The sequence below is a fragment of the Mus musculus genome, chromosome 1 (assembly GCF_000001635.26).
Source record: "Mus musculus strain C57BL/6J chromosome 1, GRCm38.p6 C57BL/6J".
Taxonomy (NCBI): Eukaryota; Metazoa; Chordata; class Mammalia; order Rodentia; family Muridae; genus Mus; species Mus musculus.
In genome coordinates this window covers 191,810,907-191,835,196 of record NC_000067.6, presented here as the reverse complement: position 1 = coordinate 191,835,196, position 24,290 = coordinate 191,810,907, and the positions used below count along the sequence as shown (strand labels likewise).

Below are 24,290 nucleotides of genomic sequence, written 5' to 3'. Positions count from 1 at the left end.
CTGGGAGCCTGATCCTTCACCAAGCCAAGGTGACTTGGGAGTCCGTCACCAGCTGTGCCACTCACCTGCGACCTGTGTGCCTCGGTTTTTCTGACACCTCTTCGCAGGGGTGTTAAGACAGAAAGTAACTGAGCTGGTGGTGCTCAGCGGGGCCATGGCCTCCCGGCTGCTGGACTCGCGGCGCCTTGGCGCCACCGTGAGGTCACTTTCTACCATTGCTAAGGCGCTGGTGAACCTGCTGAAAGCCTAATGAGAAGAATCGCCTCTCAGAGCAGCCCCTTCCTTCAAAGAGCTTCCTCTCTGGTCCAGCATATGGTCCCGATGGACTGGAACTGGCTTGCGTCGACGCCTCAGTGGCAGGACGCAAAAGTCGGCTGTGTGCCTCCACGCTTTCAAGGATCTTCTTCTCCCTGCCCTGCAAGCCCCCTTCCTCCTGCCCTACCCCACAGGGTCCCCCTACCTGCTGTTCTTCCTAACCTGAACCCCAATGTCCCCTTTTCCAAAAAGGGTTCACACACAACTATTTCCTAGATCTTTTAACCAGCTTTATTTTGCTCCCCATTGCCTGACCCCACAGATCTAATGCCGGAGACTTCGGGCTCTCCAGGGTAATGGGTTAATGTCAGGTTTTAACATGGTAGGCCCTCAATGACTGTCCATTGACAGTAAATGAATTAAGGTTAGTCTGAGATAGATATAGCCACGTCTAGCTGGCTCCAGACTTCAAAATGAAGTTTTATGGGTGACTGAGACTGCAGACTGCTGTCGTGGAAGGTATTACACCTTCGGTTATAGTTTCTAACTTCTTATAAGGACACTCAGCAGGGGCCTGGGAACAGGTGTTAGGCATCTCAGAACAGGGCTAGTCACAATCCATGTGACAGCAGACCTAAGAAAGCAGGGTGGTAGGCTAGACCTGAGTCCTGACATTGCACTGCACAGGGCTGGGGAAGGGAGAGTAAGTCACAGGTCCTCCTCCAGCTGTCCACGCACACGCGCACACGCACGCACGCACGCACGCACGCACACGTGCACACATTGTTGAAGGCTGAGTGCAGTCTCTCCTGCCTTGCTTGAGGCACTCTCCAGGAATGAACCAGAGTGAGTGAGCTGTGCAGTCCAACCACACAGGATCAAGCCCAAAGCATTTCCACTTAAAACTGACATTGCCCAGAATGAAGACAAATGATAAAACTCATGCTAACAGTTCCCCAATGTTTCTAAGGACATTTAACAGCAAGTAACACGAATCAGGGAGGCTGTAGAGAAAACACTTCCCTCCTCTTCTTGAACCAGAGTCCTGGCCCTTTAATTAACCCCAGCACACGAAGCAGAGGCAGGCAGATCTCTAACTTTGAGGCCAGCCTGGTCTATACAGACTGAGAACCGGGACAGCCAGGGCTACATAGGGAAGCCCTGTCTTGGAAAAACAAAGCAGAACAAGGAATGTTTCTCAACATTGCCCAGTGCTCCTCGATCGTCTCTGCAGTGCTAGCCTCCATGATCAGAGTACGTTCCACTACAGCCTACAGTGGAATGAATACATAACTGTAGAAAAATGGAACACAAATGACATCCGGAATAAAAACAAATTGCATCATGGGCTAAGGACATGACTCAGCCAGAAAGGTACTTGTTATGCAAGCATGGGGGGGGGGGCTGAATTCAGGGCCCAGAACCATATAAAAAATTAGGTGCTGGGGCTGGAGAGATGGCTCAGTGGTTAAGAGCACCTACTGCTCTTCCGAAGGTCCTGAGTTCAAATCCCAGCAACCACATGGTGGCTAACAACCATCCGTGATGAGATCTGACGCCCTCTTCTGGTGTGTCTGAAGACAGTGTACTTAGATATAATAATAAATAAATCTTTAAAAAAAAAAAGTTAGGTAATATAAAATGTGCTTGTAACCTCAGCATTAGGGAGGCAGAGGCAGAGGGAAGTACCCTGGGACTTAGGAGACAGCAAGCTTGGCAAAACTGTTGTATCCTGTGCCAGGGAGAATCCTTATCAAAACTCAAGGTGGACGGTTCCTGAACAATGACATCTGAGGTTGCCCTCTAGGTGCTATGCTACCTGCACCTGCACACACACACGTGAATTTGTACACATGTGCGCACACACACAGAGAATACAAACATCACAGTGATAAATTTCCACAAAATAGATTTATATTATATTGGAAAATTTATAAATAAGATGACTTGTTAATTATAAACAATTGCATCCAATTAAGTTTTTTCTAAAATTCCAGAACATTTAAGACCTCATACTTAGGATTTTTATATACACAGATTTTACTTTGTATTGCTGTCAGTATCACTATAGACCAAAGGAGAAGGGAAAGGCAGGAAAACCACTGCACTGAGTTCCCAGTCTTTAACAGGACTCCCTGCTGGCAGATTGTCAGGCCCTTCCTTCACAGAGAAGAGGCTCACCATATTTTAACATTCCAAGCTGCTACTGAAAAAGTCAGAGTTGCAAAAGATCCCAGGCATTGCAGCTGCAAGAGACCCCAGATGCTATAACCGTAAGTAAGTAATCCCTCCGACAGCTTCTACAGCTGCAAGTGCCAACAGCAGAGTTTACATAAAGCATTGGGAAAGCCAACCTCGGCAAGTCACACACCCAAGCACGTTATTATAGCTCCAGGAAGTAAAGGCACAGAATTTTAAAATGCAAGGAGTCTGTGTGTTTAGCCATGAAACGAATGGCATTACATGCTTCTGACCTCCCCTCTCAGCCAACAGTACTTGTTAGGGCAAATGAACTCCTTTCTGCTGAGCTGAGGTCTTCAAGAAACCGTAGACAAACAGCAATCTGGCCCTCACACAGGTGAAGGCATACAGGGCCCTCAATAACGCACACTGAACACTGTTCTCTTCTGAAGCCATCTCAAGGGACTGTGGACAGAGAGCAAAGGAGACCTGCCTTTTCCCCAGTCACCTTAAATAGACCAACTTTCTGAAGACAGTTCTCTTCAGAAATTAAATGTTTGGAGACCACATGTGTGACTCTGAGGCATTTCCGACCTTTTGGCTTATACTTGTAGGTACAGAAACACTTAACTAATGTCATCAACTGACCTAGAGGTCAGATACAGACAGACGGGGACAGGCCCTGCACACAGCAGGAGGGGGCTCTCGGGGCTCCCAGAGCCTCCTGTCCCCAGTGCCTGCCTAGGATGCAGGACAGCAGCGTGTTGAGGGCCATGGCACGCGCTTCCCTAAGGCAAATCCTATTCTTAGGTAAAAGCTTCAGCCCTCGCCCTCCCCTCCACTTCTAATCTGATGTTAACTGGCACAGTGAGCGTCCTGGAATGGGAATGCTGGTGAGTGGCTTCTCATCAGGAGGTCAGGCCAGAGGCTGGGTCTCTCCCTGTAACATTACAACACCTCTGACATGCAACCCTGTGGGCCCTGCCATACGCATCCCGTTAGCAGTGAGGTCATGGACCCGCTGAGGCCTCACTTGGAAACCACAGTGAAGGCGGTATCACTCAGCGTGTGAGCCTCTCTGAGCCCTCCAGGTTAAATATTCTTTCCCTAACATTATTTTCTCCTAAGATCTATAGTATCTATAGTGCCCCATCTCATATTCCAAGTAGTAATCACACACAGGATCAAAAGCCCAACCAACCAGCAAAGACAGCTTGCTTTTCACACAGGGACATTAGGAAGCAGACACACACATCCATTTGCAGACCACAAGCAATGCCACGAGCTCACCACACACAAAGGTTCCCGCCCACAGAACCAGACACACAAAACGACAGCAGCTGAATACCAATCTCTAGTGGGTTGTCAGTATCAACACTGACCCAGCTCCATGCCTTGCCGGCCTAGCGCATGCCCAGGATCTGCCTGCTCTTTAGCTGGTAGTTTTTTTCAATATCAGCCAGGGCTTGAGCCCGCAGCTGGGCAGCATGAAGCCTCTTCTTCAGGTCCCTGCACTTGGACTTGGCAAGGTAGCTCTCAGAATTCTCACTCCTTGCGGTGTTCTCTTTGCTTTCCCCGTGGAAATGAACCTTCTTCTTCATGGCTGAGGATGGAAGATCAAGTTCTTTACAAAGAGAAAGAAAAGGATCTGAGTTACCTGAGATCAACTACATCACACAGATCAAAGAGCTGACCTATCCACTGATTCCTGTGAGATGCTCTCTGGGACAAGTGATCAGGGACTCCTCGGAGCTGGAGTTGCAGGCAGGAGGGCTGTGTGTGTGTGTGTGTGTGTGTGTGTGTGTGCCGGGCAGGAGGGACTCACACTGGCTGTTACTATCACAGTACTGACATCAGTCACAGCTGATTTAAAAAGGACTGACCAGCATCCAGATTAGGTTCCCATGGTGGGTGGGAGGGTGCACACGTGTATATTGCAGTAGTTGATTTCATAGTACATGATTTTACATTTACCCAGTAGCTATAATTCATGAAGTCTTAACTCCAATGCTGCTGCTTGTCCTCAGGAAGAACAGGGTGGTGGCTTAAATAATGGCCTCATAGGCTCATATATTTGAATGCTCAGTCACCAGGCATTGGCACTGATTGAAAAGGAGGAAGAGGTATGGCCTTGCTTGAGGAAATCCCAGCAGATGGAGATGTAGCTCTCAGCGACTTCATCAGCACTGCCCCCGCCACCGTGCTCCCCACCATGATGGTCATGGACTGAACCTCTGAAATTGTAAGCCAGCCCCAGATAAATGCTTTCTCTTTTAAGAATTGCCGGGGTCATGGTGCATCCTCACAGCAATAGAGCAGTGACTAAGACAAGCAGTGTGTGCTCTTAAATGACGAGCTATCTCTCTAGCCAAGTGCCATCCCCTTTCTTTTGGACTGTCTTGAACTCACTATGTCTAATAGGCTGGTCTCAAACTCACAGCAAATCAAGTGCTGGGATAACAGACTTATACTACCATGGCTGTTAAGCCACAGTTCCTACTATGACTGAGGTGTGACAGTTTTAAAATACCAGGAATTTTGCTTGAAAATATAGAGAAATATAGTTTTGGTCACATAACTGTCTTAGGGTTTCATTGCTGGGAAGAGACACTATGACAACGGCGACGCTTACAAAGGGTATTTAACTTGGGGCTGGCTTACAGGTGTAGAGATTTAGTCCATCATTATCATCGTCGTGGGAGGTATGGCAGCAGCAGGCAGGCAGGGTACTGGAGGAGGAGCTGAGAGTTCTCCATCTTGACCATAGATAGCAAGGAGGGACTTTCTTCCACAGTGGGCATAGGAGACTTCAAAATCTGCCCCCCACAGTGACACACTTCCTCCAACAAGGTCACACTTCCTGATAGTGCTACTCTCTATAGGCCAAACATTCAAACACATGAGTCTATGGGGGCTGTAGCTATTCAAACCACAATAGCCAAAGAACATAATACCTGTGAAAAACTTGAAATGTATAGTTTTGAAAATGTTTCCATTTCAAAACTCAAATATTTAAATACCATCCACCGCTTTTGGTATGCTGAGTGAAGCTGAAATGAAATTGCCATTCCTATCAGGTCTCTCGGCCAGGGACTCAGTCACTGCACCAGCAGAGCCTCAGTCCACTCAGGAGCACAGACTCAATGACGTCATCCTGAAATCTGGGGCTCTAACCCACTCAGGGGCCACACTGTGGTGCACATCCTCATGTGAGGTGGAGCTGTGGGCAGCTCATGGGCATACCTGGGCCACCAGCCAGACATAGGAGCCTGTGCTCCTTCAGCAGGCTGTAGTTCTTCATCAGGCTCTCGGCTCTGGCCAGTTTGTCCTCTGCAAGTCTCTCTCGAATACAAAGTTCACGTTCCTTCTCTTGGAAAGGGGGATGAAAAAGGAAACCAATGAGTAAGGAGCTCTGACCATAAACCTATCTACTGCAGCCTGGCCATCCTATCTTTCTCTCTTCCTGCCACCTGCAGGCTGGGAAGGTCCCTGCACTGCAGTGCTCTCAGCCTTCCCAATGCTGGGGTACTTTAGTACACTTCCTCATGCTGTGGTGACACCAACCATAACACTATTTTTGTTGCTACTTTCTAACTATAACTTTGCTACTGTTACAAATCATAAGTATCTGATATGCAGGATCTATTTTCATTGTTACAAATTGAACATAATTAAAGCTCAGTGATTAGTCATAAAAATATACTTAGTTATATATTGTGAAATATTTACTCCTAATTACAAATAAATGTAGTTTTGTCTTGAAGCATGGTGCTACATTTTGCGACAGTACTAGTAAAAACAAACTTTAATGCAAAAGTGGAGGTTGGTGCTTTCTCACCAGATCAGAAATTCTCAGGGCAGTCTATGCAAGGGCACACGTCTCTGCTCGGTGCCACTGCTGCTGGATCCTGCTGCTATCCCAACAGGACCAGACTGACGGTCTGCCAGTGCATTAAGAGCCCCACCACTGATGATTCAACTGCTGACTTCTTGACAACACAAATGAGATTTGCTCCAAAAAACAATTGCTAAACAGGTCCACTGCCCCTGTACCCTAATACCTTCCTTTTCCACTACCTCTGGTGGGTGGTGGGCTGGAGAAGGCAGTTTAAAGCACTTGAGAACCATTATTAAAAACAGGGTTAAAAAATTAAAGACTACAGCAGGTACAGCTGCAAACACTTGATCCAGAGTTGTGTAGCTGGGGCACTGTGGAGAAGTCGGCTCTCACTGCAGCGCCGTTAGCAAGTTCAGTCAACTCCTCTTGTGCTGTCTCACAAAGAGCTTCAGCTCTGACTGAATGAACGGACTTCTGGCAATGCAAATGGGGCAGGCATCATGTAGACTTGGAAAATACAATGAAATGTCTTGTCTGCAAGCATGTGCAAGTGTTCTCACACAGAAACTATCTTTGTAATCCTTTTGTCTGGTTCAATGTCATGGTCCTCAAAAAAAAGCATATAAGGTAGGCAGCATGTAAATTTTATTTTCATCCTTTTTGGGTTTTTGCCAAAGCTGAAGTTTCATTTGGAATAATCGGATCCTTTGACATAAACTGAAGAATGTTGTATTTGGTCCTTGCAGTCATAAATGTAACTCATTCAAGATGACAAAGATTACAACCAAGTAAGTTACTGTCTGCAACTCACTTTCATTACTGAAAAGTGCTTAGAACTTAGCAGCCTTGCTATCTAAGAACATTCTGAGTTCATCGTGAAGCTCAAAAACTCATTTAAAACCCTTTCCCTCTGACAGCCATTTAACTTCCGTAAGACATGGCGGAGCTCTGTCTGGAGCACCGACTATTTTAAGTGCTCACCGTTACAAAACTGACAGAACTTACAATGCTTCTTTCTCCTTACTTTTTGTTGTTGTTGGGATGGTTTTCTAATGGAATATTTCTAATGAAGTTTTATTTATATATATATTTGTTCAGGGTATATGTGATAGAGTTGTCATGATGTTACCATGCCTGGGTGTATCTGCATGTGTGTGTACCACCTGGAGATGGACAAAGGAGTGGAAACTCATGGGAAATAAATGTTTTCTGTTGGTCTTAGGTAAGGGTCATTTGAGCCTCCCAAAGGGTTCACAACCCACAGACTGAGAATCACTGGTTTATAAAAGTTGTCAGGCTTGGTAACACAAGCCGCTGGAGCAGGAGGATGGAAGGTCAACATGGGTAACTTAGAGAGATCCTGCCTTGAGAGAAAAATGCTGGGATGTAGCTCACTGGCATTCATAAGATCCTGGGTTCAATCCCCAGAACCCACAACTAAAAAGAAATAAAGGCTCTTTCTAACAGCCTGTGAATATACGCTCTTCTGTTTAGACCCTGGCCCCATCTCCCCACTGCGCCCGGCTGACTCCCTGGCTCGGGGCACCACTCACGCTCCAGGATGTCCTCCCGAGCTCTGAGTGCTTGCTCTCGATCCTGCAGTTGCCTTTCCTTCAACTTGAGCTCGCTCAGCACAGGGCTGGAGTCCGGCAGCTTCGAAGGCTCGCCTGAGCGCCGTCCTCTCCTCTCCAGATTTCTCCTTTGCTCTTCTGCAACCAAGTCTGCTATCAAAGGGCTCTCCAGAATTTCTTCCACTGAAGGTCGATGGTAGTCCTAGAGAAACAGTGTGGCTGGCAGATCAGATTCATCTTAAGAAAAGCAGCTACATTAGCAGGGTAAACAAGACAAAAGACAGTTCCTGCATCTAGAGATATCAGGTTGAAAAAGCAAGTGCACTGGTCACAAGGTGCTGGGTCTGCACCATGACCTGAGTTTGGCTGCCTGTTTCTCCCTTCTCTCTGGTTCTAAGGAGCTGGCTCAGGCGGGCACAACTCCTCCCTCCTCCATGCATACTGGGCATCACTGGGCATCACTGGGCTGCTCTGGGGAAGTGAGACCTGTTTCTCTAAATACCAAGAAGGACATCCTCATGACCTTCCATCTTACCTGTTCCCCATCCCTGCCCCTGCATCCTCCACAAACCCACAGCTCCCGGATTCACTCTTTCCTCAGCTGACAAAGGCCACCCACCGGCTAGAAGACCATTTCAGGATCTTTTCTTTCCCTGTTGACCTTCCCTTCATAATCCATCATCCCTCATGGTGAGGGGAGAGGAACACAGTGCATCCTGGCTCCTTCCCTTCCCACTATAGGGCTGAAATTGGCCTTTCCTCAGTCTTTCCATACCACTAACCATCCTTCACTGTAGCAGAAGATGGAAAGGAAATCTGCAAGTGAGGCTCACGGTTGCCGAGGGGGCATGTCTCCATGCCTGTGAGCATCCGCCCACCTGTGCCAATAGGACTGTAGCCAGGGAAACCGATGCTCCTTTAGGTCTCATTGGTCTTTACACAGAATACGCCTCTCAGTCTCTGTCATGTCATGTCTGTCACATGGTGCCTTGCAACCATTACCTTTAAATTCAGCATCCGAGTGATGAGGTCATTCAAGCCATCAGAGTAGCGGTAGGGGATGCGCCTGAACCTCCCTTCCCTGATTTTCCCAGCTAGCTCTTTTTGGTTGAAAGCTGTAAAGGGAGGCCTAGGATTTAGAAAAGAAAAAAAAGAGAGAAAAGGAAAGAAAAAGGAGGGACGAGAAAGAGAGAAGGGAGAAGTTATAAAAATGTCAGATAAACACAAAGGACAGGAATAAATGGGTGACCGGCCTCTGTCTCACACTCTACTTCCTCATCTGGGACTCTTCCCTGGCTATGGTTAGCGGGGTGGTTAGCAGCATCACCCACCGTACTGTGGCAAGGCGGTGCTGCTGTATTTTAGGGTTGAACAGCTCTGACTCGGGGTGTGTCCATACGCTCTGGACATTCTGCAGCAGCGTGGCTTCTGCCTGCTAGATCTGGAAGGACAGCCCAAACTGTCTCCAGTGTGATGGAGTGCCTTTCCTCCATCCCTGTTCAACTGTGGTTCTGGGGAATGGCTTAGAATCGCAGGAGGAAAGTGTCAAACTCAGAGCCCGTCCTGTTCTCCCAACCCCAGACCTTCCCCAGGACCCTGACGCATCTGCTTTGTTGGCCTGGTCTATAAACTGCCCTCCCACTGCAAACACAGATCCCTGAACAAAAAAGCAGGACCCAGTCCCACATGTTCCATTCTAAATTTGTACAAGCCAGGTGTTTGGTTGTTGCTATTGTAACAGGACCCAGAGTGTTTGCCTGAAGCGGGCCTGTCTCCACGCACTCACATTAGTGCACACAGCTCATACAGCAGGCAGCCCAAGGACCAGATGTCCGACTTCTCGTTGTAGGATAAGCAGCTCATCTGTTCCTAAAGGAGAAGGTAAGAAAATACCAAGGAGGTGAGAGCTTGCTTTGTTTCAACCTGAGGGCTGGAATGCAGCCTGGTCAGCAGAGGGCCTGCCTAGCAGGCACAAAGCCCAGGGCTGGATCTCAAAAAAAGTAACCATGGCTCACACTTGTCATCTCAGCACTTGGGAGATAGAGCATGAGGACCAGAAAACGATGGCGGGCTAGGGCTAGAGACACATCTCAGCAGCCAAGGTGGTCCTCCTGCAGAGGGCCCAGGCTTCTCTCCCAGCACCCACACGGCCACTCATTACAGTCTATAACTCTAGCTCCAGGGGATCCAATGCCCTGTGCTCTCCCAGGCACTGAATACACATGGTGTACATACATTCAGGAAAAATACTTATACACATAAAAATACATAAAATCTTCTAAAAAGAAATCCAAAGTTGTTCTCAGCTATACAAGTTCTAGGAAGCTTGGGTACATGAGTTACTGTCATATAGAGGATTCTTCAGTAGTTCACAGAGATTTCTAGAACTTTCCAGATAAATAATCAAACTAATAGACCTGGTGACAGTATAAAACTTAGTGAACTTGTGACTATTTTCAGAGCTGGGCGGTTTTCCATGGTGTCATGTTGCACACAGAACGCTTAAGTACAAAGGAAATCACCCAGATGTTAACCCCTGCACGGCCTTTCCTGCCTCCTTCCCCACTGCCCTCCACTGCCCTAGGGCCTGAATGGGCTCAGTTTCCCTGAGACATCAGCTGGGAGAAGTAAGGAGAGTGTTAGATACTGCTGTGCTTTTATAACAGTGGACGGAGGATGTGTGTGTGTGTGTGTGTGTGTGTGCTGCCCCTTACAGACTTGAGGCTGGTTGGTATTTACTTGTGCTTTGCTTCTGTTTTTTGAGACAGGATCTCACTATGCAAATCAGACTGGGATAAAAAGCAGGCCCTGACCTTGACATCTAATGACAGATTAAAAACCTGTCATGTTTTTGCCCTAACAATTGTTCTACAATCTAATAATCAGAAATGAGGACTAATTCATACAAGGCTATGCACCTAGGGTGCCTTATGATAGTGAGACATTTGGGAACACCCTGTAAATGCAGAAGAGCAGCAAGGACAGGACATGCAGAAATTAACACTAAACACTGGATCCCTCTGTGAGAAGACCTGAGCCTCACCAAACTTTCAGTTACTGTAATGCTAAATCTGTCCACCTAACAGCATCTAAAATCACCTAGGACACAAGTCTCTGTGTATATCACTAAGGGAATCTAGACTTAGCTCAGCTGGGGAGACTCACTCTAAATGTGGAGGCACCATTCCCTGGGTCTGGGTCCTAAACTCATGAGCAGTAGCAAGTACCTGAGCATCTCGGTTCACCTCAGCTGCCTGCTGAGACAGCGTGACCAGCGGTGCTTTAACTTTGGGTCCAGGACTCCGTATGTTAAAAAAATAAAATAAACACTCCCAGGGAGTCTGAAGTCACCACTTTAGGACTGACATCTTCGGAAATATTGTTGCCTTTAAACACTATTCCCAGCTGAGCAGTGGTGGCTCACGCCTTTAATCCCAGCACTCAGGAGGCAGAGGCAGGCGGATTTCTGAGTTCAAGGCCAGCGTGGTCTACAGAGTGAGTTCCAGGACAGCCAGGGTTACACAGAGAAACCCTGTCTTGAAAAAACAAAAAACAACAAAACAAACAAACACTATTCCCCTTGGAAACATTGTTGCCTTAAACATTATTTGTAACCCTATAATTTAGCATTTTGTGGTTATTGAAGAACAAAACAAAAGCTGAGCAACATGGTTCACACCTCTAATCCCAGCAGCGGCAGGCAGATCTTTGTGAATTCCAGGCTAGCCAGAACTACAGTGAAACTCTGGGAAATGGGGGACACTGAAGATGGCTTAGTGGTTAACAGCACTTGTTGCTCTTACAGAAGACTTGGATATGGTTTCCAGTCTCTCAATCCATCCATAACTCTAGCTCCAAAGAGTCCAATGCTGTCTTCTGACCCCCTTGGGCATTTGGCACACAGGTGGCACACTTACATACATGTAGACCAAACACCCATACACATAAATAAGTCCTTAGTTCTCTTTTTCTTTTGAAAGCTCTAGTTGAATACAGAGAACTGTTTGCCAGGAAGTCTCTTTGAAAACAAATCTAGGAGGGGTCAGCGATTAAGCACCTGCTGCTCTTCCCGGGGGTCCTGAGTTCAAGTTCCAGCATCTGGTCAGACGGCTCACAGTTGCCTGGAACCCTGAGCGTGAGTGTGTGGGATAGGGTAAGTCCACTCCCTCTTCTGGTCTCACCATACACATAGCACTCACTCACAAGACACATATACTATATATACATAAATAATAAACATTTTTAAATACATAATACATATAAAAGACTTTGGGGTGTAACTCAAATGCCTGAGGGCCTAGGTTCAATCCCCAACATTAGGGGAACAAAGTCAAACTCAAACTTAAATTGTATTGTGAATTCTGAGCTACTGGATTTACTAGCAACCCAAGCCTCAGTTCTTTGCATCTGAATGCTTCACCTAAGATATTAAAAAGTTGAATTCTAGGCCAGGTGTGGTAGCTCACACCCTTATTCCCGGCATTTGGGAGGCAGAGGCAGGAGAATCACTTTGAGTTCAAGGACAGCCTGGTCTACAAAGTGAGTTCCAGGACAGTCAGGGCTACACAGAGAAATCCTGTCTCAGGGAAAAAAAAAAAGTTGAATTCTAAAATACTCACAGGAGACATGTAATAGGGTGTGCCAACAAACGTTTTTGCAAAACTCGTGTCGTGATTTAATATTCTAGCTAGTCCAAAGTCCCCCAGCTTGACATTGTGTTTGCTGTCCAGGAAGACATTGGCTGGCTTCAGGTCCCGGTGAAGCACAGTGTGGCCACCATCGCTCCTTCTGTGACACTCTTTCAGGGCCAGCGTCAACTGAGTCATCACTCGAAGGACAAACTCTTCCTCCAAGTACTGTCTGGAGAAAAAGCACATTTCACAACCCTGAATAAAAGCCATCTTCAATCTGGGGCAAGTCATTCAGAGCGTACAAACATGGAAGTTAATTATTATTAGATACGAACCGTGGGGCTCTTTCACCTTACCTATCCTTGGTCCCCTTTGAAATGACACTAGCCAGGTCCCCTCCCTCACAGTATTCCATTACGATGTACAGGGTTGTGTTGGTTCGGTCAATAATGCGATCATAGTAACTGACGATGTTTGGATGTTTCAGCTCCCGAAGCAAGTTCACTTCAGACACAAGCATCTGCTTCTCCACCTCCGTCATGGAGCCATAGTCAAGCTCTTTCCACACCAGGATCTGAAATACAACATTTCCAAGGTGTGAGACAAAGGGTGAAATTTCCAAAGTTGAAAAACAAAACACTAACAACTCAATGGGTGTGTCAGTGAGGGAGTCGAGACCGGGTTAATTTAGTGGGAAGACCCACCCGAAATGTGGGCGGTACCATCCCCAGCGCTTGAGTCCGGGACGGCGTGTGGCGCAGCGGCGAAGCAGGTCACGTGAGCTCGTCTTTCTGCTCGCCGCGGATTCGCGCCTCCACCGGTTCCCAGCCGCGGCTGCCCGCTCCACGAGCCCGTCCCTTCTTAGGAGGCTACAGCCCGGTCCTTCACGAGAGTTCAGGTGGCCGCCCTGCCCCTCCCCAGCGTGGGCGACGCTTGCTTCTCCCTAAGCCCGCCGTGGAAGGGCTGCCCGGCGCCTCACCTTGCCGTCGCTCTTCCTCCGAATCTTCTGACAGCGGCCGTAGGAGCCGGTGCCGATGCTGTGCAGCACCTCGTAGTCCTCCACCCGGGACGGCATGGCGAGCGGCCACCCTGGCAACCACACCACCGCGCCGCTCGGAGCCCAGGCTCGCCCGCTGCAGGCCAACCGCGCCGAAACCCGAGCCCCTCGTCTGCCTGCCTGAGTCGGCGAGCAACCGGCCACCGGGTCAACCGTCGCGGGCTTCGGCCTCGCATTCTATTGGTCCACAGCGAAGGTGCATCTCAACTCTGATTGGCTGAGAAAACACAACACTGCTAGGCATCCTGGGAAAATGCGTGTCGCTAGGCAACCGCGTCGGCGTTGGTGTCTGCGTCTAGCTGCTCTACGGAATACGAGCCGCGCCGAAAACCCCTGGGATTTGGGATCGCAAAGCCTGTTGGGGCCTCGGTAATTCCATTCCTTGGCTGAAGTCGCTATGGTAACGGATGTCCGAGGCTCTGGACTGGAGACACTGGCCTTTTGACCTTTCCACTTTGACCCCACCCTTTTCCGACTCCTCTGCACTCGGGTCCTGAACCTAAGCCCTTGTGTGTTGAGGATTTGATGACCCTGAGGGTGCGGTGAGTGCACCGAGCACTTTATAGTCCTCACACCTAGAGAGCCAGAATCCCTGTTCCAGCCCGGCTTGGTGGCGCGCTCAGGCAGATCTCTGTGAGCTTGAGGACATCCAGAGCTTTGTAGAGGGTCCCTGCCTTACCCCCACCCGCGAGAAAGACACCCCACGCCCAGAGAGAGAGAGAGACAGAGAGAGAGAAACTAGGCCCAACTGCCCAGAAGAGAACTAATTAAAAAATAATAAGAATAAAGGATATTCATAGTAATAACGCAGAGTTGACATGTGTTTTCTGAGCACAGTTAGCATAGTCTAGATCTCTGAACATTAAACTGAGAGACCTGTTGAACATAGAAACGTATCCAAAGCTTAGGGACTGAGTATGGAAGCATTCAGAACAGAGTCACCACACTGCCAAATTGTACTTCTAAGACATCTACCAAAAAAGTGTGTTAGGAAAAAAAAAAAAAAAAAGGTGTTCCCTAATAGCCAATCCGGGAGCTGCATGCAGTTTGCTGACTTGAGCTCACATAGCCAGTGACATGGCCCCGCTTTGACTTGGGGAAGGGGAGCTAAAGGCTTCCATCCAGAGCAGGTGGGGGGTAATGTGCATTACCAGAAAGCTAATAATCTGCTGCATAAATGGGTCATTGTTCTTAAAATATCTGTTCATGCTGTGATTGAAAAAGAACCCAATGTCCTATTAATAAGAATTAGAAGCCTCCTTATGTTAAAAATAAATGTATTTTGTGCGCTGAATTTAGTATAAGCTAATTGGAATTGCCAGCCAGGAGAACTTTTAAATTAGCATTCAAGGACATTGTCACACCTCAAAGGGGTAGGATTAATTTAGGTCTCAGAAATTATATAAGGAGCTACAAATGCCTGAGGTCATTTATATGGTGTGTGTGTGTCATATGTGATGTGTGTGGTATGTTTGTGTGTGTGTCGTATGTGATATGTGTGGTATGTTTGTGTGTGTGTGTCGTATGTAATGTGTGTAGTATGTTGTGTGTGTGTGTGCTGTGTGTGTTGTTTATGATGTGTAGAGTGTTGTATGTGATATGTGTAGCATGTTGTGTGTGTGGTGTGTTTGTGATATGTGGTGTATAGGCGTGTGGTGTGTATGTGATGGGTGTACTGATGCTTATGTTGAGTTTGTTGACCAGCCTGCTTCACACACAACCTTTCATCTTCTTTCTAGACAAAGAGCTCTTACTCTTCGCTCCAAACACAACACACTTTCTCAGCTTCTCAAGACTAACTTGGTACTTGTCCTTCCAGTTGTTAGAAGTTCCACTTGCATCCCTACCTCGTGCCTTACCCCACCTTGGTTACTGTTGATTGACAGGATGTAGAATCACCTAGGGGGTCAAGCCTTTGGGTACACTTGTAGAGACAGCGTAGATTAGGTCAGCCTCCGAGCATGCCTGTGAGGGTTTATGTTAAATTAATCGAATGGAAAAGACACACCCTAAAAGTGGGCAACAATGTTCTTTGGTCCTTGCTTAGTTTCTTTTCTGTTGCTGCGAAGAAACACTATGGCCAAGCCAACTTACAAAAGAAAGCATTTAAATTGGGGGCTTACAGTTTCAGAGAGTGAGTCCTTTATTATCCTCATGTCAGGAAACATGGTGGCAGGCAGGCGTGATAGCACTGGAACCGTAGCTGAGAGCTTCCAGATTGAGATGTGAACCACAGAGCACAGAGAGAAGGGAGAGAGAGGGAGACTCTTCCTGGCATGGGCTTTTAAAACCCCAAAGCCCACCCTTAGTGGCACACCTCCAACAAGGCTACACTTCCTAATAACTTCCCAGAACAGACCTACCAAGTAGGGACCAAGCATTCAAATATATGAGCCTCTGGGGACCATTCTCATGCAAACCACCAGTCTAGGACTACATAAAAAAGAGAAGGCTAGGTAAGCACACACATTTGTTTATCTCTTCCTGTTTCCTGGCTGCAGGTGCAAAGTGACCAGAAGCATCAAGTTTCTTTTTGGTTTTGTTTTGTTTTGTTTTCATGACAGGGTTTCTCAGTATAGCCCTGGCTGTCCTGGAACTCACTCTGTAGACCAGGCTGGCCTCAGACTCAGAGATCCACCTGCTTGTGGCATGCAACACCATGCCAGGCTGTAAAGTCTCTGCTTTCCAAGGCTGATGAACTGTGAAACAGTTGAACCCACCTCTTCCTGAGCTGCTTCTGCCCAGGATTTTACTCAAGGCAACAGCATGCTCCCTCTATTATGTTTATCCAGAGGACACAACTTGTCCTGCAAGGCGGAATTCCAACCTTGTCACCTCTGCTCTGAGGGGCCTCATCCAAGATGTTCAGAGAACAGTGTAAATCAATTCTGTCGTGATATCTGTGATTGTTTTCTAGCTGAACATCAAACTGCTTGTGGCCAGTGTAAGTCCTGCAATAGAGAAGGCAGAAAAAAAAAAAAAGCTTTGTTAAATAAAGATGCAGTAAGGCCTGTTATTAAGACTTACACAGAGATTCCAAATGATCCCTGAAGTATTCAGCCATGCCAGCTGTATCTCGGGGGAGCTGTCCTGGGAGTATAGAGAGAGGCCCTAGGTGAGAGTGTTCAGCCACAATGACCACCATAATAAAAAAGGCGGGGGAGGATTTACAGGACAAATCAGTAATTACCAAAGTGGGAAATGGTTGGCTTTGGGGGTTCCTCTCAGCGGTATAGAGTTCATCCAACAAACACAAGGCCCTGAGTTCAGTCCTCAGTATGGGGTCATCGGGTGTGGATGGGAGGTGGGGCAGGAATCAACCGAGAGCGGAGAGATGAGCCTACCCTGCTCTGGGCAGCCATCTGGCTCCTGCAGGACCTGGCTCACACTATTCTTGCCCAATCTGCTTCTGCTGTCAGTCCCCATTAACAGTGTGTGCCATCTCAAGGGAGGGACCTTTTGCACTGTGCCCTGGGCCCACAGTGCACTTCCTGGGCAAGCTCCTGGCTTTTGTCCTGACTTTGCTACTTTTTTGTCTTCCTTCTCTTAGCTAAAGGCTAGCATCGTTAGCTCTGTTCACTGAAGAATCTCCAGGCTCGCCTCCGGGAGCGTCTGTGTACTGACACAAGCTTCCCACTAGAGGGCGGTACGCCACTGCGTAATAAGGAGCAGCTCTGCACCACCCGCAGACTCCAAGACTGGCCTGGGAGGATGTTGGGTCAGACATTTTGTGAGTGAGTCATCTTGAGGATTACTTGGGGCGGTTTGAAATCTGGGTTTATGACAATGTTTTGAAGTTATTAGTAAAGATTTCTACAAAGAGAAAAATAAAGGGAAAGGTTCTTGGTAAGAATCGGACGACATCATGACACACTGTCTCAAAAATTTAGAGTAGGTGCTCAGCTTACCTTTCCTGGGTCAGTGCAGCTCCCACCCCTCATCAGAGCGGCCTCTCTTCACAGCAAATGGAGCCCATCACGGAAAACCACAACTGGACACAATGCAGAAATCAACAGGTCATGAGGAGCCCAGCTGCAGGGAATACACGGACACACAGCACCTTTGTCTATGGTTCAGGAAAAGCAAACGAATAGGGAGCTGAAAGATCTGAGGAGCCAGAGGACCAAGGCATCCGCTGTGAACAGCCGCTCTAGAAATGGCTGCATAAGGAGGAAAAGTCAGGAACAATGTCATATCAGCGGACGAGCTGGCATGGAATAAGGAAAGGTTGTCAGGGTTTTTCCTCTAGACAAAGAACGAAGGCAACTAACAACTGCCAGAAGGAGAGGTAGCCTCTCCCAGGGATTGTTTGTCTAATGCCAAGTGGTTGTCCTTGGAACTGTACACACACACAGACAACAGAAACAGATTCATTTATATGTATCTGTGCATGCGCACACACACATATATGTGTGTAACAATAATAATAAAAAAAAAAAGTCCACCAATTGAAAGGGGGGAAGGAAGGGGGTCCAGGGAGGGGGAAGCCATGGGATTCTATTTCAATTCCAAACATTAAAAAAAAAAAAAAAAAAAAAAAAAAAAAAAAAACCTGTAAAAGGGCTGGTGAGATGGCTCAGTGGCTCTTAAAGGTCGTGAGTTCAATTCCCAGCAGCCACATGGTGGCTTACAACCATCCATAATGAGAAATAAATAAAGAACCTATAGGCTGAAGCAAGCAGGGCCAGAGCAAGAGGGAGAATGGGAAGGGGAAAGAAAGAAAGAAAGAAAAACAAAACAAAACTGTGTAATGCACAGTATATGTTCAGTAAATAACTCGAAGAAAAGAGTGCTGGAGAGATACATTGATAGTGGCAGGGACTCTGTGGATGCTGCCAACAGCACAGACTGCAGCCCGGGGCAGATGGCAGGCAGCTATGGAAGAATAAGATGAGAACTGGGCTGGGAACCCTGTGTGTGGTCAGAGTACCACAATGTTTCAAACAGGGAGAGTTTCAGACTTGTACTGTTGCAACCCCCAAATTAAGGATACTAGAGAGACTTCAGTGTTGTTGTGTGCAGACAGTTTGCCCCTGCGTTTCCTCCAACCCCTCTGCCAGAAGCTCCCATCATTTTTCCAGCCTGCCGCAAGCATGATACACAGACAGCTGGTTTCTGTGCTACATCCTCCTGCAGCAGCCTGGGGCTGGCTCCCTCCCCCTCCCCTAGAGTTAGAATGGTGCACCTCTGTGTGTCCAAAACCAACACCCAACACTCCTCCTGATAACTTTCTAGGTGCCTGTCCTTGAGACCTTAGAGAAATAACAAGCTCAAGGGAGACCATGGAAAAAGTAAAAGGTAAACAGAGGTCAGGTCACAGACAGTCCTTGAATAGACACCCATTAGCCCCCTTCCCGCTTCAGTACTATTCCACCCTCTACTCCCCTGTTCTGTGAATATTCACACTATTCCTATACTATATATAAACCCAATGTTTTCTGGACTCAGGATCGCTTGCCAGCATTTATGCAGTGTGTGCTAGGTGGGCAAACCGAGTTCAAACTTGAAAATACAAGACTCTTTTGCGAGTTGCAGTGGACTTTGCAATTCTTTTTTTGTTTGTTTGGTTGGTTGGTTGGTTTTGTTTTTGTTTTTTTGAGACAGGGTTTCTCTGTGTAGCCCCGGCTGTCCCAGAACTCACTCTGTAGACCAGGCTGGCCTCGAACTCAGAAATCCGCCTGCCTCTGCCTCCCAAGTGCTGGGATTAAAGGCGTGTGCCACCACGCCCCGCTGGACTTTGCAATTCTTGGGCTCACCTGGGTTTCCCGTGAACTCAGGGCATAACAGTACACAAGAATACAAATTGAGGAAAAACAATTTTCTGTTCAACACATGGATAAACTTAGACTTTTCAACAAATCATGCATGTTTTTATGTTATTTATAGTACTATAACTTTAAAAAATATTTTTACAAATTGTGTGTGTGTGTGTGTGTGTGTGTGTGTGTGTGTGCACATGTTTGAGGGTGCCCTTTGAGGCCAGAAGAGTGTGTCAGATCCCCTGAAGCTGGGGTTACAGTCAGCTGTGACCACTCAACTTTGGTGCTAGGAACCACACCCTGATCCTCTGCAAGAGCAGCAAACACTCTTAGCTACTGAGCCACTTCTCCAGGCCCTGTCTCTAAGTATTAATCATTTCAATTGGATAAGAACATGAAAGCTAATCACAGATGACAGGGGCTGCTATGGTCTGAGTATTGCGTCTCTCCACCCCAAATTCACACGCTACATGCTAAAGCCTGGTCCCCACCCCCACCCCACCCCCGTGCCGCCACCGCCGCCACCCATCCCCCACCCCCAAGAGGTGAAGGTGCAGGGCTGGGCCTTAGGAGAATTAGATCTCAAGGGCTGTGCCCTGTGGTTGGCTTTGTTCTCCTAGGGCATGAAGGGCTTGGCCTCTTGCATCCTGTGAGGACACATTAAGGTCATCAAGGAGGGCAGTCCTCGAGTGTTTCTGCCAGCATCAGATTTCTCAGCCCTGTAACAGCGAGGAATAAATGCATGAATCACCTGGTACCAGGCGTCTTGTTCTAGCAGCCCAGACCGTAGGCTGCAGCTAATGTGTTTGCAGGAATGTCCAGAGCTTTCAGAAGGCGGCATTGTGAAATTGCAGGAACAGGGACTGCAATCCTGGGAATTAGGAGCTGTGTGGCCCAACCCATCTCTGGGCTCTGCAAAAATAAAGGCTTTAATCTGGAAGACCTTAAATGACCCTTCCAGCTTTAAATGCTATGAGCTTTCTGCGTTTGCATTTCCACAGCTGCCACAGGGTCAGAGCACAGGGCGGCTGTGGCCCCTCTCTAGTTTGTTTTGATTTGTTTAGCTGGCATGGTGGCACACACCTTTAATCCTAGCAGAGGCAGTTGGGTCTCTGTAGGTTTGAAGCCAGCCTGGTCTACATATCGAGTTTCAGGACAGCCAGAGCTACATAGAGAGACCCTGTCTCACAAACAAAAATTGTCTTTGTTGTTTTGTATGTGGGTGTTTTGTCTGCGTGTGTGTGTGTGTGTGTGTGTGTGTGTGTGTGTGTGCTTGGCTCCTTTGAAACGAGTTGTGAACCACTAAGTGGGTGCTGGGAATTGAACCTGGGCACTCTAGAAAAACAGCCCCTACCTAGGCCAGGCACGGATCTCTTTCCCCACTGAGACAGGTGTCGGTACTTCCCCAATGCCAGTGTCTGTCAGGTAGGTATTTTCTCCTCCCCTAGCCTTCCACTTCCTCTTCTCTCCCCACTGCTCTCTAGTCTCCCCACACACCACTCTCAGCTTGTCTGTGTTGGCCAGAGGCTGTGGTGGGGTGCTAGAGAGCAAGGAGACTTCTCTATCAGCCTCAAGACCTGCTCTTTCCTTCACGGTCACCAGAACTCACTGCTGGCCTCAAGCAAGAAGAGTACTTGCCCTTTCCTCTCTTCTAAGAAAGATGTAGAGCTTGGCGTGGTGGCGCACGCCTTTAATCCCAGCACTTGGGAATCAGAGGCAGGCAGATTTCTGAGTTTGAGGCCAGCCTGGTCTACAGAGTGAGTTCCAGGGCAGCCAGGGCTACACAGAGAAACCCTGTCTTGAAACAAACAAACAACCCACAAAATTAAAAGAAGAAGAAGAAGAAGAAGAAGAGGAAGAAGAAGAAGAAGAAGAAGAAGAAGAAGAAGAAGAAGAAGAAGAAGAAGAAGAAGAAGAAGAAGAAGAAGAAGAAGAAGAAGAAGGGAAAAGAAAGGTAGCTGGATCTCCCCCCCCCCCCGCCCGCCTCTCTAACTCACAGTTCAAACCCAAAGCACAAAGAAGCCAGAAATGATGACTCCGAGTAACTGGCAAAGAGGGCTATCTGTGGCACTAAGTGCTCAGTGCCACTCTTCAAAAGCACACGTAAAATTTGTGATACAGTCTTCTTATGGAACCCGGGCTGGCCTTGAACTCACGAAGTAGTTCAAGACGGCTTCTCCTCAGTCTTCCAAATTTGGGACTACAAATGTGTAACAGCACAGCAGGCTAGAAACAATATGTTTAGGGTCTGGAGAGATTGCTTAGCAGTTAGAAGAGGCTGCAGATGGGCCTGTGTGCGTGCAGGGGAAGGGATGCAGGTGAGGACCAGGGTCGGTTGGAGAAGCTATAACCTCATAGCCCGTTTCAATGTGACTCTTTACCACTGAAAAGGGAAGTCAGACAAAAACCAAACTGATGGACCGTAGTGGGCCCCACCCAGCAGGAAGCCCCCTCAGAACTCACCTCGAGAAATGGAAACTGCCCATGCCCTCATCACAGCTTTCCTATAAGTGTAAAACTCCTCAGAAACAAAGAATGCAGGGTGCTCGCCCTGTGGCTCTATGGAGAAAGCCCTTGCCTCCCAAGCCTGAGACAGATGCAAAGGTGGAGAAAGAGAACTGAACTCCACAGAATTACCCTCTAAACGCCACACAGGCAATGGCCTGCATGGGGCCCTGACTTCAGTGCTGAGCACCCAAATTCAACAGACACATGAATGGGGCAGGGGAAGTGGAGGGAATCTACCCACAATCTCCATGTAGACTGTGAGCTGAAGATCACGTGGCTCTCTAACACATCATTTTACGTAGGGATTGTCATCCTGGGAGCCTTCGCTGGCTGGCAATGTGTTTGTAACAGCTAGTTCCCATACAGGAAGGCCCAAGGGGCTCCTGACAGGCCCCTTCCTCCCACAGGCCGAGCTAGAACAGAACGTGGTGCTCCCCGGCCTGGCCCAGATTCAACAAGGATAACAAGCAGGTGAGACCAGACTGCTCAGAAGGGAAAGAGGCTGGGGTGGCACTCAGCTTACCCAGGCCGAAATCCCTATGAAAAAGATGAAGGCACCTGTATTTCCATCTGATTTATAGATCAAAAGCTTCCCTGACTCCACCCTCAGGGATATGATTTATTACAGCACCTTGGGATCCTATGTACTTGGGAAACCCACGTGCTTCAAGTTCTCAGAATCAAACCATAGCTGGCCAGAGTATGGCTGTACCCCAGACAGTGTGTGCCATTTCCTGATGTGACTTGCCCTTATGGTGCGGCTGGAAAGATTGCCCAACCTGTTGGGCTCATGCTCATAGCACATGCAAGGTGGAGACAGGACAAAACCCATCTCAGGACAAGGGTCCCTTGGTGAGGCACTTAGACCATGCATGGCACTGTGTAAGATTCTCTGCAGGCCACCTGGGCAGGAAAGCCATGGAAACCTACGTGCTAGCCCCAAATAATCGCCAAGGAAATAAAGTGGCTGAAAAGCCCCGGGGAGATGGCTCAGTGATAGAGCACCTGCCTGGCTTGGGTGAGGTCTGGCTTCCATTCCCAGCCTTGCAAGGAAAGAAAGTGAAGAGGAGCAGAAGGGAGAGGGAGCCTACAAGCGATAGATGTAGGTTTGTAATATAAATATCTGACCCACAATACACAGAGGCTGACTGTAATGGCCTGACTGTCAAAGCCTGCTCGTGGGGGAAGCCTCCCCACACCCTGTCTTCAGACTGCTCTCTGATCCCCCTTTCTTCCCATCCAGTTCACAGCTCACCAATTAAAACCCCACCTCAGTCAACCATAAATTTAGTCCATGGGGTCCTTGGTGCTTTGAAAGCACACCCCCACGAACTCGCTCCGAGTGCCTGGGCACCATGAGCACGTGTCCGCAGTCTTGGTGTAGCTGCCCCGAGTGTGTGCAAGTGCTTCTCCAGACCCGTAGAGCGTAACACTCGTGCTTCATGAGCACCCTTGACGCTTTTCCAGAAATCTGTTTCAAGATCTCACCTCACCAGGTGACATGGCTATGCACAGTGACCAAGCAGCCTGCTTCCCCTGGGACTGCCCCACATTGCACACTAGAAGTTTGCATTCCAGGAAAGCCCTGACGTCCAGACAAAAGAGACCCTCTGCGGTATAAGCTCCCGACCCTGTCGCAGGGTCAGTGACTTGTGCCAGCCCTCCCGTGCAATCCTGGGTGGGCTGATGAAGAGGAAGGCTGACAGTCGCTCCTGCCTACCTCTGCCCTTTCTGGGACTCATATATTTAGTCCCCTCCGAAAAGCTGCAATGATCTCCAAGTATAAAGTATATTCAGAGGGGTCGATTTGATCCAGTGTTTGCTGGGGCAGAGATGGTTAGGTGATAACCAAGATTTAGTGAGGACACCAGTGGGGACAGACAGATCAGAGGACACAGGTTCATGTGCACGCATGCAAACAATCTCCTCTCCCCGCCTTCCTCATGCTGCCCTTCGCTGTCTTGGGACTCGAGAAGTAAGGAGCCAGCATTGATTGATCTTTTGAACTGTGAGCCAAAATAAAACTTTTCTTTAAAATTCACCCAGTGGCAGTTGTAACTTTAATTTTTTTAAACATTTGGGTTTTGTTTGTTTGTTTGGTTGGTTTTTCAAGACAGGGTTTCTCTGTGCAGCCCTGGCTGTCCTGGAACTCACTTTGTAGACCAGGCTGGCCTTGAACTCAGAAATCTGCCTGCCTCTGCCTCCCAAGTGCTGGGATTAAAGGCGTGCGTCACCACTGCCCGGCTCTTAAATGTTATTTTTTAAAAATATTTATTTATTTACTATATGTAAGTACACTGTAGTGTGTCTTCAGACACTCCAGAAGAGAGCATCAGATTTCATTACGAATGGTGTGAGCCACCATGTGGTTACTGGGATTTGAACTCAGGACCTTTGGAAGAGCAGTCGGCGCTCTTAACCATTGAGCCAGCTCACCAGCCCCCTTAAATGTTATTTTTAATGATGGTTCTTAAACGCTTTAACTTCTCT

The 24,290-nt window shown here is 48.0% G+C and overlaps 1 protein-coding gene and 1 pseudogene across 2 annotated transcripts; both read right to left on the bottom strand.

Annotated features, from left to right (window-relative positions):
- Positions 1-2,147: 2,147 nt before the first annotated feature.
- Nek2 (NIMA (never in mitosis gene a)-related expressed kinase 2) lies at positions 2,148-13,748 on the bottom strand. Of its 2 annotated transcripts, none has more exons than XM_006497123.4 (8): positions 13,456-13,748; positions 12,833-13,050; positions 12,465-12,705; positions 9,632-9,714; positions 8,848-8,974; positions 7,828-8,047; positions 5,680-5,805; positions 2,148-4,039 (listed from the first exon to the last, which is right to left on the bottom strand). In XM_006497123.4, exons 1-8 carry the CDS (start codon positions 13,549-13,551, stop codon positions 3,840-3,842), a joined length of 1,311 nt encoding a protein of 436 aa, XP_006497186.1. In that variant the 5' UTR covers positions 13,552-13,748; the 3' UTR covers positions 2,148-3,839. The 2 variants fall into 2 exon arrangements, with proteins under 2 accessions (XP_006497186.1, NP_035022.2); NM_010892.3 differs by having other exon boundaries at positions 2,148-4,060; positions 13,456-13,724.
- Gm20585 (predicted gene, 20585) lies at positions 6,591-7,288 on the bottom strand (annotated as a pseudogene).
- Positions 13,749-24,290: the final 10,542 nt, after the last annotated feature.